This window comes from Bacillus rossius, chromosome 8, assembly GCF_032445375.1.
Source record: "Bacillus rossius redtenbacheri isolate Brsri chromosome 8, Brsri_v3, whole genome shotgun sequence".
Lineage (NCBI taxonomy): Eukaryota > Metazoa > Arthropoda > Insecta > Phasmatodea > Bacillidae > Bacillus > Bacillus rossius.
Genome location: NC_086336.1, coordinates 51931692 through 51946378, shown reverse-complemented (window position 1 = coordinate 51946378; position 14687 = coordinate 51931692). Strand labels below are relative to the sequence as shown.

At 41.4% G+C, this 14687-nt stretch overlaps 1 protein-coding gene across 1 annotated transcript in view; it reads left to right on the top strand.

The window, feature by feature from the left end:
- The window catches only part of LOC134535373 (dynein axonemal heavy chain 7-like), a 145720-nt gene that overhangs the window by 19851 nt on the left and 111182 nt on the right, over window positions 1-14687 (top strand). The window contains exons 6-9 of the mRNA XM_063374446.1: window positions 3077-3262; window positions 3860-3988; window positions 6940-7181; window positions 14176-14479. Of these exons, the coding sequence (XP_063230516.1) occupies window positions 3077-3262; window positions 3860-3988; window positions 6940-7181; window positions 14176-14479 (861 nt within the window). The remainder of the gene's footprint in view (window positions 1-3076; window positions 3263-3859; window positions 3989-6939; window positions 7182-14175; window positions 14480-14687) is intronic.

The following is a 14687-nucleotide window of genomic DNA, read 5'->3' as shown; positions in this document are numbered from 1 at the left end:
GTGTTTTGGTAATGGTGTGTGTAACTGTCTTGTGTATTTTATTACATTCACTTCACGTAACGAATTGTTTGAACGTAATGTTATTGTTGTTTTAATATTTAGTTTTATTGAACAAAGATACATAGTTTGCCGCTTCGAGCGACTACAGAAATGACAATACAATTAGTTTACAGTGTTCCAAACATTTTTGTTTCCTCTACTGTACATGGGGCGAATATGTTTTATGTTATGTTTACTGAAACCATTATACGCGCTAAGTGAGATGTTGCGATTGAGTAGAAGGGAAAATATGTCTTAAAACCCTGCGTAATGTTATGAATTCCAGTCATTCGTTTACTCCGTGATCTGGAGGGTCTGTTGTTAAGACTGAATACATGTGCACTTCCTCTATGTAGAGTGGCTTCATTGAGATGAAAGCATAGCTCACGTTGATGAAATACTTATTAATTAAAAAATAAAAATGTTATTTTATGCTTCAATTTCTGTTAGTGTCGTACACAGATTAAAAATGTAATGCAGAGTTCCTCAGTTTTATGTATATTGAAATTTGCTCATGTGTAGAGTAGTTATTAAAAGCATAAAAAACATATATGACGAATTGTTGTGTATTATTTCCATTAAGCGTGACCATGAAAATAGATAAGAGTTTATCATTATGTGAAATCTACATTTGAAATGTTGGCGTTTAAATATTTATGAAAGCGTGTGAACTCTTAAAGCACTATTTATCTATTTAGGAAGTAGGTAGTTTCTTTGAATTTAGAAGGTTTTTTTTAAACAAACAACTAAATTAATTCAAAAATTGGAACTACTGCAAGCAAAAAATAATTTATTCCATTTTTATTTTAAAATTAGTCATTGTATTCTACCTTGCTTACACTCTATTATCGAAAAAGATTTTTTTTAACAGAGATGAATACCGTAAATTAATACACAAAACATACATGTTTTCGTATGATACAATAACAGCTAGTGACAGTGACGAAACCAAAATTATTTTGATAGTTTGTATAGAAAATCCCCAACAGTAGTGGTGGTATATTTAGAGATTTCTTTGTAGATGGGTAGACTACTATTTCACAATAAAAAGGAGTTATCGTCATTTATCAAAGCAGCCATATTTCGTATCTTCTTTGACAGCCTAAATACAGCACCAAATGACGTACTTGGCTAAAAATTAATTCCAGCTGCATGCGTAGATTCCGAGAGGAGGGGAGAATCTCAGGGTGGACCGAACCTCCCTGAAATAAAAAATTCCGTCTAAAGGGGCCCGCTTGCATTTGCAAAATCTTCACGTTATCCCGCGGGCCTCATGGGAATCCTACAGATTTTCACCCGTGATTCCAGCTATACACTTCACTGACACATTGAGCACAACAGTGCACACTGAGTTCTTCCATACCACCCGCACTTGTCTTGGATAAAATATGAACTCAGGTGGATTCAGCGTGACTGACTAAGCCTGCAGTCTGAATCAACCTGTAGGCCGCTGTTGCAACAGCTAAGAAATTTACACTGCTCGTAGTAAACAATCTGTATGTAACTCGGAACGGGATTCCAGTTCATTCGTGTATACTTATTCATCATATTATGCAACGTTAAAGTCATTAAAAAAATATGCAAAAAATAAAATAAAATGCTAAACATGTAATAAGTGCCAGAAAATAATAATATGCAGTAATATTTAGTGTAACTAAATACGACGTGAACCCTAGAATACAAAGTTGACGATGTGTCGTTGGTGGGAACACTTGTTTGTTCTTGACATTTTTTTCTTCTTTACAGAATTTTAAAGTGAGTTTGACATGCACTTCTTCAGGAAGTAAGTTAAAAATTTGTTTGTCGTTATTGCGATTTCAAAAGTTGATTTGTGTCTAAGAGTAAAAATATTTAATATTATTTTCATCATTTTATTCCCAGTTTTATTACTCAATCTATTAGTAGGACGTGATTTCTCGTCGCGGTGCGGAAGACTTATGAATGAAAGCGTAACTGTTCGTGCAAAACCATTCATCACACAAATGTCAGTTCGAAAGTATAATGTTGGAAATTTTTTTAATGATATAATTTTTGCAAATTTTTTCTGAAAACACAAGCTAACGCATCGATTGTTGGTGACAGCATTATTTGTAATGTATGTAAATCTCTTAATTATGTAGAACGTTAATTAAAAAAATAAAAATACATGTTTTAAACAGAATTGACGATTGTTTGCATTTCATGGATATGGACTGAATCGCAACACTAATTTAATGTTTCAAGTTAATAAACACTGTCAGGAAGCAAGCAAGGCAATGCGAGAACATTATCTTTTGGTTGAATGTAGCGAAAGGGAAAAACAGTCACCTTTCTTGCCACGATCTTGTTCGTTGATAACGCAGGTATGAGCAGCAAATGGACTCCACACAATGACAAAAGAGCCTTCCCCTCCAACCCTCCCATTATTCCGCCCCCCTCGCTGAAACGCCCTCTCCCCCCTCCACCCCGGCGCAGGCGACAGGCTCAGGTATATCGCCCCGCCCAACCACTGGCTGTAGCACGTGGCCAGTGGCCAACGCGCTAAAGATTTTTACTAGGGAGGCCCCTTAAATGCTGGCTTTGCATTAGTGAAGAAATACACAAGGCAAAACTATGTGTGTAAATTTGTCTGCTAAGGTTACGTGTTGAAAACATTACAAAGTTGGTAAAAAATAATACCATTCAAGAAAATATCAATTAATAGATCATTGTTAATGTTCAATAATATTAGCAGCCAAATCAATTCTTCAAAGTTTCACACACTAGGTTCATTACATCTTTAGGGATCTTCTTAAGAAGAATATGAGGCATGCATTCTTAGTAACAAGTAACTGGTACGTGTCAAATAACAAATTGCATTTAATAAAATTTTTATAAGTATACCATTTGGGAACGACCAAATATAAGCAAACACAGATGATATTCAGATATTATTAGTGGTCCTTTTGGCAAGTTGAATCCTAATGTTGGGGATCGTGCCCAAGTCCACCTCATCACTGGTGAATGCTTTTGACGAGCCATGTTCAGAGTGTCGGCGACGATGTACGTGTCGGTGCAGTTCAACAACCCGGGCTTCGTCATCCACGTGGTGCAGCGAAACAGCAGCATCATGTTCGAGCCGTCGTTCAGCCGGTTCGAGGCTGTGTTCCTGGGCGTGATCGATGCCATGATAGCTGCAGTCAGCAGCTTCCCCCGGCTGGAGACCATCCTGTACGCGGACTGCCGTTCGAACGCCCTGCTCAAGGTGAGCGCTGCGCACAGTTTGTCCGGTGGCTTCCAGATTACTATGGCAGAACTTACATGACTGATGGTTTGTGTAAATGAGAAAATATTTGTTAGGTCTAGTTGGGATATTGCAGCAAGTTTTTACTATGAATATATATCATTTGAATGACAAGATGAGAAGAAAGTGAGTTGATTAAGGCTGGGATTGAACCCATGTTTACTGTAATGCTGAAAACAAAACAGCAAAAATTAGGTTACCGCATTTACCAGGGTACGGGTTGCTCATTTTATGCTCATTCTTAGTGCAATCCTTATGTGAGTTTTCACTCTAGTTTAAAAAAATAATTATATATACATATATATACCTTCCCCGCGAAGTAACATTGTGTGATTAGCGTGGTTTTGAAGTAACTGCAAAAAAATTATGGCATGATTTGAAGTAACACAGTCATAAATTTGGTATATTGCTGTTTTCTTTTACGTGAATTTTTATTTTGATATGCGCATCATTACAGTGGCAATTGTCTAGCATTGAATACAGTGCCAAGCTGCATTGAAGAATGTGACGCAGGTATCAACAGTCTTCAGATCATCGTTACTTTAGGGCTTGTTTCAGCCGATAATACTCCCGGAGATGGTGGACGCCGCCAAGCGGAGCATTAAGGACGTGCTGGAGGACCAGAGGATTGGCCCCGAGCTGCGAGTGCAGGACTTTGATGACTACATGCATCTCATCAACGGGGAGGTGAGCTCTCCGTGGTCGCTTTGCGAGGTGGCGGCACTTTTGGTGACCTCTTTTTTTTTTTTTTTTTGTGGTAATATGCAGGAGGCGTTAGGGATCAACAAGAATTCAAACTATTTTAGCAAGGTTGTGGGAATCTACAGTACCGTTTTCGGTATCTTGAAAATTTGAAGAAAGTATTTTCTCTTTGATAAAAATCACTTGTTATTGTTGTTTTTGTTATCAAGCAGCAGTTGGCAAAACTTCACCGGAAGCGGGAACAGTAGTGTGCTGTTATGTTTACATGATGTAAAAGCGTTGTGTAGTAAAAAGATGCAATGTTATATCCAGTCTATCCTTATGAAAATCTAACAGTTATGAAGGTGTTATGAAAGTATTGTCAAACACAAATGAATATTCATGTGCCAAACAAAACTTTTTTTTAGTTTACATGAAATAATTGTCTATACTAGTTAGAAATAAATTCCATTTTTCTTTAAACATCAGAATGAATGCATTCAGTTAGTTTTAATATTATTTCAAATTTTAAAATGAAATTTTTTTATGTATACTCATCATATGGCATGATTGAAAACTAGACATATATATATATATATATATATATATATATATATATAAATAACTATGTTTTATTTTTTGTTTAAAGAATAGCAATTTCGACAACAGTAAAACACAAATAACACAGCGACTCAAGAGTCACTCGCAGAAGGAACCCTTCAGCAGAGCAGACGCTTCATGCAGGAAATCCACTGCATCAAAAATGTTCTGTCATTTCCTCATTGGCCACGTACTCACGTGCTAGAGAGGTCTGTTCGACTGACTGAACTATTCTCTGGCGATGAACCTGGTCGGCATTGTACAGAACCGTGCCAAGCTGATCTGGGTGGAATCATTCCAGTAGGTTACTTTACATTGCTCGAGCGTTCACAGGTGACAAAAAAAGTACCGTATATACTCGTGTATAGCGTGCCCTTTTTTCCCTCAAGAAAAGGAAAAAAATCAAGGATGTGCGCTATACACGGAAAAAAAAAGTTGAGGGCTGGAGGCGGGGAGGAGGAGTGGTAGACATTAACTGCCGGGTGATGGGTGACCCCACACATACGCACAAGCAACAAGGCCTCTCTTTCACACACACACACACACACACACACACAACCTGGTCTCTCCTACACACGCTCACACACACACGTGCGCGCTGGAGGTGAGTCATCTAGTCCTCCGCACCAGCTTAGCAACGGTGACGGGAGTGGTGGTGTTTAGTCCTGTCAACTGTCAAGGTTACTTGATGGTCGTAGTCCAGTTCCTGCCTGCCTCCCTCCCTCCTGTCCACATACCAGTTGTGACGATACAGCGCTTCATTATCTTCCGTCTACACAGCAGAGTTTAGCTTGCGCGGTCGTTTCAGATGGTACAGTTGGCCACAAAAGTTTCGCTTTCAGGTGGAAGAGTATTTTATTTAAGTATTTTCCTGACACATCACCACACATCAATTTAAATAATCATTTGTTTCATAAGTAATTACTTAACAGGTACCACAAAATGTTATTAAAATTTATTTATGGGAAAAAAAATTATAAATTTTTTTTCTTTGGAATTTGTTGCAAAAATCGTGGTGCGCACTATACACGAGGGCGCGCTATACACGAGTGGTATTGAAACTGGCCTGATGCGAAAAAGTCCCTAAATAACCAGTGACTGCTGAAAGTCATGAAACTTAATTTTAGAGCAGTTTTGTTTTACTAACGTGCATTCTTTTTTGATGTGTAAACATCTTAGCTCACAGAATACAGCATTTGGCAGGAGTAATTGAGTGAAAATGGAACGGAAGTCGATGAACGGAAACGTTACACCCGGACCCACATGTGGCAATATAAATAAACCCGTTTTTGGTCGCTTTCGTGAACATTAAGGGAAATACCAGACATATTGGTGTGCCAAAAAAAAACTTTATGATAGTGAAACTACAGTGTAGTATATTTGGTGAACTAAAATAGTCATAGTAAAAAGTAATCACAAATTTTAAAAAACTGTAAGAAAACTGGCATTACACTGTAATCAGGGGTGCAACAACTAAATTTCTAAAGGGGAGCAATATACCTTTTTATAAAGAATCATCGATCCTCCCTATTGAAGCGGGGGGTCTGGGGGTCCTCCCCCGGGAAAATTTGTATTTCAAGGTGGAAAATGGAGCTATTTAAACAGTTTTATTATCTAAAAATTGATTACACAGCACTCTATTTGCCCCCGTTTGCCCCCACTTAAAGGTTTCAGAGGGGGGGAAAAATACCCTTACCCCCCCCTGTTGCGCCCCTGACTGTAATATTCTCCAAGCTAATTTCCGAACAGACTTTGCAGCACAACGGTAGAGCGTGCGCATGTTAACCTCAAGGGACATGGTTGAAATCTCGTCACTGGAATTTTTTTTTTTTACTTTTTAGTAACATTATATTGTAATAATGTGTAAAAATAATGTCGAACCAGCGCAGTAAGGTTAAAGTTAGTCGGGGGGTGGGAAGGGTGTCGTCAGGGCCGGTGCAAGGTAAATTGGCGCCCTAGGCGAAAAACCTTAATGCCGCCCCCCCCCCCCCTCCTTCCCCGCCGGACACCCGAAAAAAAAATTTCCTTCCCTCAAAATATATCACGTAAGCCTAAGATTTTGTCAACAATCAAATGTAAGCAGGCTTTTTTTTTACTTTTTTACTTATTACAAATCATAAACAGGTCACTGTGGACTTTAAATAATTACTTATATCAATATAAACATTCCAAACTGTTACAAAAATCCATTTTCATCTAGTTTCAATAATCGTTAAACATATTATACGAGCTGTTATATGTGGTGCTGCGCCGCCCCCAGCTACTTGGCGCCCTAGGCGGTCGCCTGGTTCGCCTGTACGGACGCGCCGGCCCTGGGTGTCGTGCCACGTCCGGCAGGAATGTTGCGCCCCGGACAGGCCCAGCAGGAGGTGGACGGCTTCCTGTCGTCGCGGCACGAGTTCGAGGACCTGGTCCCCCTGGTGGAGCGGTTCCACCGGCTGGCGCGGCAGGTGCCGTGCGAGGTGGCGTTGGTGGTCACCATGGAGCTGTACGAGATCCACCGGGAGGAGCTGGTGCAGACGGTGGCGAGGCGGGCGGAGGGCCTGCGCGACCAGCTGCTGGCCCGGATGGTGCACGACTACCTCAGCACGTGCACGGAGTAAGGGGCGCCTTCCCGCCGTCCCGCCGTCCCGCCGTCCCGCCGTCCGCAGTTCAGCGTCGCCTCGAGGTTCCGTCCCTCGAGCCGTGTTGATCTTTCACGTTTCTCCTCTTTATTCAAGGGCTATTTACGAAAGTATTACTTGATACCTCACTTGCATTAGTAGTTTTGCCACAGACGTTTTCAACAGATACTTACTCATTGTAATATTAATGGTGTAAAAAGTGGTGCAGGTTTTCGTAATTATCATCACTATACAGTAGAACCCTGTTATAATGTTTTTCAAGGGAGCACAAGAAAAAAAACATTATAAGCAGGAAATCTCAATTTAGCACTTAACAATGTTTGAGCTTTGTACCAATGAACTCACCAAGCTATGTAAACAACTTTAATGTTAAAACCAAAGATAGTATACTTGATAAATGAATTTTCTGAAACAAGCCAACAATTTTTCAACTTTGTCTTGTTCCCTGGTTAAATTTTGTTTGTCTTTAAAGATACACTGCCACATTTTTTGTAAAATTGTCTCACGATTCATGATGACAACATTAAGAGTGAGAATGTCTACTCCTTCGCCACCTGAAAATCTTTAATTTTGGGATTCCTACGTATGAATGAAAAAAAAATTATTTGTAAGTGCTGTATATAGTATGGATGAGGATATTTGGTGACTCAGGTTGGCAACATAGACCGATGCGTCACTCAGTCAGTCGAGCATCAGCCGCCGCCATGTCCGCGTGGTCTATACATAACAGTTGGCGACGAGGTTAAAACGGATAACAATTTCGTGTACAATATGGCCTTAATCGGAGCCATCGGAGAGTTCGCGCCCGAGAAAGAATCGTGGAATTCTTATCGCGAACGGTTACAGTTTTATTTTATCGCGAACACTATCACGGAGGATGAGGCCAAGCGGGCAGTGTTTTATACCGTGTGCGGCGCCGATTTGTACGGGCTGGTGACGTCGCTAGTATCACCAAAGTCGACCGCGTCGGTTTCCTTGATGGACGTCTTCACCATATTAAATAATCACTTTCACCCGAAGCCTAGTGAAATTGTGGAAACTTTAAGTTTTTGAAGCGCGATCAGAAAGATGGGGAGACGATCGCCGTGTACATAGCAGAGCTTCGAAGGCTGAGTACACACTGCAATTTCTCGGACCTCGACCGAATGCTTCGCGACCGGCTCGTTTGCGGCGTAAGGGATAAATCAGTGCAACAGGCTCTCCTCGTTAAAGAGAAACTAACCTTGAAAGAAGCAGTGGATATTGCGATGGCAACAGAGGCGACTGGACAGAACATGGCGGACTTGAGAGACAGTACAATAGTGGAAGAGAGTGTACACAAAGTGAACAATGGCGTGTCAAGATATTCAAAACCGGCGGGTTCGGTTAAGTCGAACACTATATCACTGGGAAGACAAAGGGAAGCGATAAGGAAGGGAAGAGACAACGAGAACCAGCTATGTTGGCGCTGTAATGGGCAGCACGCAGCAGACACGTGCCGACTTTGGAACACTGTATGCCGGTTCTGTAAAAAGAGGGGACACATTGAGCGGGCTTGTATCACAAAAAAAAAGCATGAGGGAGTTTCGAAAACAAACGACCTAGCGCAACGAGAAGTGGCACAGGAAGTACAGCATTTTGAAGAGGATTGTTCGGAAGGTGCTGCCACGCAATATACGCTGTACAATATGCGGGAACAACAGCCCAGGAAACCGTGGTGTGTGGAAGTGTTGCTGGATGGGAAATCAGCGATGATGGAAGTTGACACGGGGGCAGGTCGATCGATTATCAGCGGGAGAACTTACAAGGCCCTGTGGCCTCAGGAACCTCCACTGACAAGGAAGGACATGTTATTACGCACCTGGTCCAGCGAATATCTACAGGTGATGGGGGTTATGGAAGTTGCTGTACAACTGAAGGGGCGTGAGTCAGCGGTACTCCTAGAGTTGGTAGTGGTGGAAGGACAAGGGCCGAATTTGCTGGGACGAGATTGGTTTGCACCTCTGGGAATTAAGTTAGTGGGGGTGAACAAGGTTAGGGAAGACTTGGCAGCAGGGATTGTTAGGGAGTTTCCGGATGTGTTTAAGGCAGATAAGCTGGGAAAATATGTAGGACCACAAGTGACAATAACAGTTCCACCAGAATGTGACCCTGTGTTTAAAAAGAGCCGGCCAATACCATTTGCTTTGAGAGACAAGGTGAGCCAGGAAATAGATAGGTTAGTGCAGCGTGGAGTGTATGAACCAGTGGACCTTTCGGGTTGGGCGACTCCAGTCATACCCATTTTGAAGAAAGACGGGTCCATTCGGCTTTGCGGGAACTATAAGGGCACTGTAAACAGCGTGTGTGACACTAGTGTGTACCCATTGCCCACTGTCAGTGAAGCACTAGCAGTACTAGAGGGAGGACAGCTGTTCTCAAAACTGGATCTGGAGGAAGCATATTTGCAGGTAACTGTAGATGAGGGCACAGCAAAATTGCTTACGGTAAATACCATGAAGGGGTTGTTCAAGGTTAAGAGATTACCATTTGGCATAAGTAGTGGTCCAGCGATATTCCAGCGGTTGATGGACACCTTGCTTGCTGGCATACCTGGTACAGTAGTATTACTTGATGATATATTAATATCCGGAGGAGGTGACAATGAGCACTGGAGTCGTGTCCGTGAAGTCCTGGGACGGTTGCAAAGTGCAGGGCTTAGGTTAAAGAGTGAAAAATGTGTTTGGGGGGTGGATTCAGTTGTTTTCCTGGGACACAGAACTGACAAGATGGGTATCCATCCACTTTCAAGTAAGGTTGAAGCAGTTCACGATGCGCCAGAACCTAGTAACAAAAAAGAGCTCCAGGCATTTTTGGGTCTCTTGAATTTTTATGAGAGATTTCTTTGTCACAAAGCAGATGTATTAGAGCCTCTTCACAGACTGCTGGATGCCAACACTCCATGGTGCTGGACAGATGCACACGCAAGGGCGTTTGAAGAGGCCAAGCAGCTTTTACGATCGGAGCAAGTCTTGATACACTATGACCTAAACAAACCCTTAGTTTTAACATGTGATGCATCTGAGTATGGGGTAGGGGCGGTGCTGGCCCATGATCTGGGTAATGGGACGGAAGCTCCAATCGCATTTGGGTCTAGGACACTACAAAAGAGCGAACGAAACTACGCGCAGGTGGACAAAGAGGCCTTGGCTGTCATTTTTGGGGTGTCCAAATTTAAACAATATTTGATCGGAAGACAGTTCAAGATTGTGACTGACCATAAGCCACTCTTGCACCTTCTCCATCCCAAGCAGCCCGTTCCAGATACCATTTCACCGCGATTGTTGAGATGGAGTTTGATGTTAGGAATGTATGATTTTGAACTAGAATTCAGACCAGGGACCCAAATACAGCATGCTGATGCCCTTAGCAGATTGCCTCTGCAGTCACCTGCATTCCCAGTTCCAGGTCCCAGTGAAATTCTCATGCTGGAAGAAGCGGGGGAAGTGTTTGTCGATCCACAGACAATAGCAAGAGAGACTGGGAAGGATCATTTACTGTGCAAGGTGTTGACATATACACAAAATGGATGGCCAGATCAAGTGACAGAGGAGATGCAGCCCTATGTTCGACGGAAGCTGGAACTGTCTGTTCACAAGGAGTGTTTGTTGTGGGGATCCAGGGTAGTAATCCCACCACAGTTACGGACAGAGGTGATGAGCATGCTTCATGCAAACCATGATGGGGTGGTGCATATGAAAGCGTTGGCAAGGAGTTACTTTTGGTGGCCAAAACTAGATGCTGCAATTGAACAGGTTGTGAAGGAATGCAAAAGTTGTCAGCAGTGTCAAAATAATCCACCTAAGGTTAAAGCAGTAGCCTGGCCCACAGCTGACAAACCATGGTCTCGATTGCACATAGATTTTGCGGGACCATTTCAAGGAGCTAATTTTCTCATTGTAGTCGATGCGTATTCCAAGTGGCCAGAGGTCAGGCAAGTGGGAAGTATGACTGCAACAGCCGTAATTCAAGAATTACGAGACATATTCAGTTATCATGGACTGCCAGACACTGTGGTGGCAGATAATGGGACAGCCTTCCGATCCCAAGAGATGGCACAGTTTTTAAAAAATAATGGCATTGACATGGTTTTCGCACCACCCTATCATCCTTCGAGTAATGGGTTGGCGGAGAGGACGGTGCAAACTTTCAAGGTGAAACTCCGTAAACTGGTATTGGGTGACTGGCGAACTCGAATAGCACGGACGCTGTTGGCATGGCGCACTACGCCAAGACAAGGGGAAAATAACACTTGGAAAACTCCCGCGGAGTTGTTGATGGGGCGATCATTACAGACAGCTTTGACAAAACTCCATCCAGCAACAGGTACAGTTCAGAGAAGTCAGGCGGACAATACGGTAGCAACGCGGGTTCGACACTTCAGAGAAGGTGAGGCAGTGTGGCTGCGGAATTATAGAAGAGTCCCAAAGTGGATACCAGGCTGGATCTCTGGGGTAGAAGGGTTGCTGATATATGGGGTCAAAGATGAGCAAGGAGGCTTACACAGGAGGCACGTCGATCAGTTACGTCGAAGAAGTAGCCAGCCAGACAGGGGACAGTGTCCTGGGGAGGCAGTGTCCTGTAGGGAGCAGACGTTTTTGCAGCGGACACACCAGTTTGCATCCGGAGTTCGCCCCAGCAGTGAAGGTACGCAGCAGCCAGCAGCGGCGGCCATAACAGCAGCAGAACCAACTGGCGAACGGGGTCGGACGACTGCAGATGAGTCCACAGCGGCAGCAGGGACACCCGTAAAATCAGCTTCCGAGATGCCTGGATATGGAAACAGCCCGGGGATCTCCCAAGGATCTCCTCCATTCAGGGGTTTTCCTTCCAGTTCTGTACTAGGCCGTACTCAGGACAGGTCCTCGAGGAGACATCGAGTGCCACCAAGAAAGTTAGATGATTACGTGACAAATTAAATGGGGGGAAGTGTTGTATATAGTATGGATGAGGATATTTGGTGACTCAGGTTGGCAACATAGACCGATGCGTCACTCAGTCAGTCGAGCATCAGCCGCCGCCATGTCCGCGTGGTCTATACATAACAGTAAGCAATAGAAAACACTTTTAGTTATGTCCTCGCTCAATGGTTGGTAACTTAAATATCGTAGGACTATTTTCATGCATCTGAATACCCACTGGAATGTTAAGGAAGAGAAGAGTTGACTAAGGGTGCCAACTGACACGTAACTATGAACATTGTGTACCTTCAGTATATTGCATAAAATTGTATTTTAACAAACTTCATGTATTGTATGGCAATGTTTGTAAACATAAACATACAAAAAGGAACCTTTTTATCATAAGTGTTGAAATAATTTGGTTTTAAAACATTTTTTCCCCATTTATTGAATGTTAGAAAGCAAACATTATAAGCAGGAAATTACACTATTTATGAACGTTATATGCAGGAAATAATTTCATTGTCCTTATGGGGGAAATATTGGGACTTTAAAAATATGTCATTATGAGCAGGAAAACATTATATGCAGGAACATTATAACAGGGTTCTACTGTATTGACATTTTACACCCAAGATGTTCCAATAAGTAAATATTTGTGTCTGAACAGCAAATGCAAGGATGGTATTGAGTTAAAATTTTAGAAATAGCCCTTTAAAAAAAGTAATGATGAAAAAAATTAATAAATCAACGTAGTGCATGAGACCGAACCTGAAGTCCCGTCAACATTGTAGCATTGATGGAATAAATGGGTGAGGAAAATAAGATTATTCTTTAGACCGCCCACTGGCTCATGGCAACAGCCACCACATTTCCCACTTGGGAAACAACCCCATTTGTCTCCATAACCCCATTTGTTTCCATCAGGAATCGAACCTGGACTGCTATGGTGGAAGGTGAGTGATGTGAGCATTCACCCACCAGGTATGAATGATAAGGAACTATGTATTAACTACTCAAGGAATTTTAATGAACTAGCTTGTCCACATTCTGGAAAGCCAGGAAAGTTGAAATTGGTCAGGGAAAAAAATCAGTGAATTCACTTTAAAACCTGGAAAAGTCATGGAATTTTCCTCAGTGATAGGAATTTGAAGTGGAAATGTCATGCTCTGGTTTGCCATCACCCAGACTTTGAACATTTTTTTTCCAGATGGTGTTTTAGTGTATGGTCATACACACTTTAAAATGGCGAATGTAAAGTTCTGTTTGAACTTGTACAGCTGTAGGGATAGTGGAGCCTGTATTGTCTTTATTTCTTTCAGAAAAATGCAAAATATATAAATTATTTTAAAATTTTCATCTAGGAAATGGGTAATTTTGATCATGGAAAGAAAAGGAAAAGTCAGGGAAATTTATATACAGATTTTTGTGTACATCCTGTGAACATAATCCACTGAAAATTAATCATTTCCGTAAATTTTTTTAAAAATAGTAATTGTAAAATTCATTGCTATTAAACTTGAAGAATGAATAAATAATGCCTCAACATATGTTAAATTATACTCAATTACTTTTTTTTCAAATAGGATTCTGTAATAAAAATATACATTTTCATAACTGGAATACATGTTGTAGATAACTTCTAGTTTGTTAGATCAACTTAATATTGTTAAAATCAATATATTAAAATTATTAAATGACTTTGGTTTTTCCTCCACTATTATTTATGTATGTATGTTAGTATGAACATTTATTTCTGAATTCACGTAGTTATTAAGAGTTTATTTGAGTCCATTTAAACTAGCCTCTTAATTTTTTTATGTTGCAATCATGTAAAAATAATAAATTATGGGAGAATTGATTTATTTTATATTTATTTTAATTCATTCAATTAATTTTTTTTTTTTTTAAATTCCACATGAAGCTCTCAGTCATAAGGTGTTACTGCTATTATTGACTAATATAAATAAGAACTTATGTTATTTCTGGAAAACAATACTAGGTTGCAATGATTACAGCTCACTTTTTAAGTTAAAGTTGTTCATTTCAGACTGGGGGAGGAGTACCAGAGCATTGCAAACAATGCCTTGAGACATCCGGTGGACACGGAAGATCTAATGCAGTTCATAGCATACGTGCAGAAAGTGGAGTCCGACACAGTGGTGCAGATGGAAGATCGTCTGAGGGACGTGTGTCGGTACATGCTCTTTCTCTCGGACTACACCACTTTCTCACCGGCTGAGATAAAGCAGAATTCCGCTACTTTCCAGTGGTACAGTCGCATGGCCACCATTTTCGAGGAACACCGGCAGATAGTGGAACAGAAAACAATCGAATATCAAGAAGCACTCAAGGTGAGCTTTGATATAACCAGTGATGAATGTTTCCTAGTTGCTGAATGGACAGAAATGGCCCAAAGGATGGGCTAGGTGGGCAACTGCCGAGGGTACCAAAAAAATCATATATATGGCAAAAAAAAAATATATATTTTTTTTCCGTGGAGAAGGAGGTGCGGTGAAAAGAAAAAAGATTTTGTCCTAACACACTGCACAATCATACATT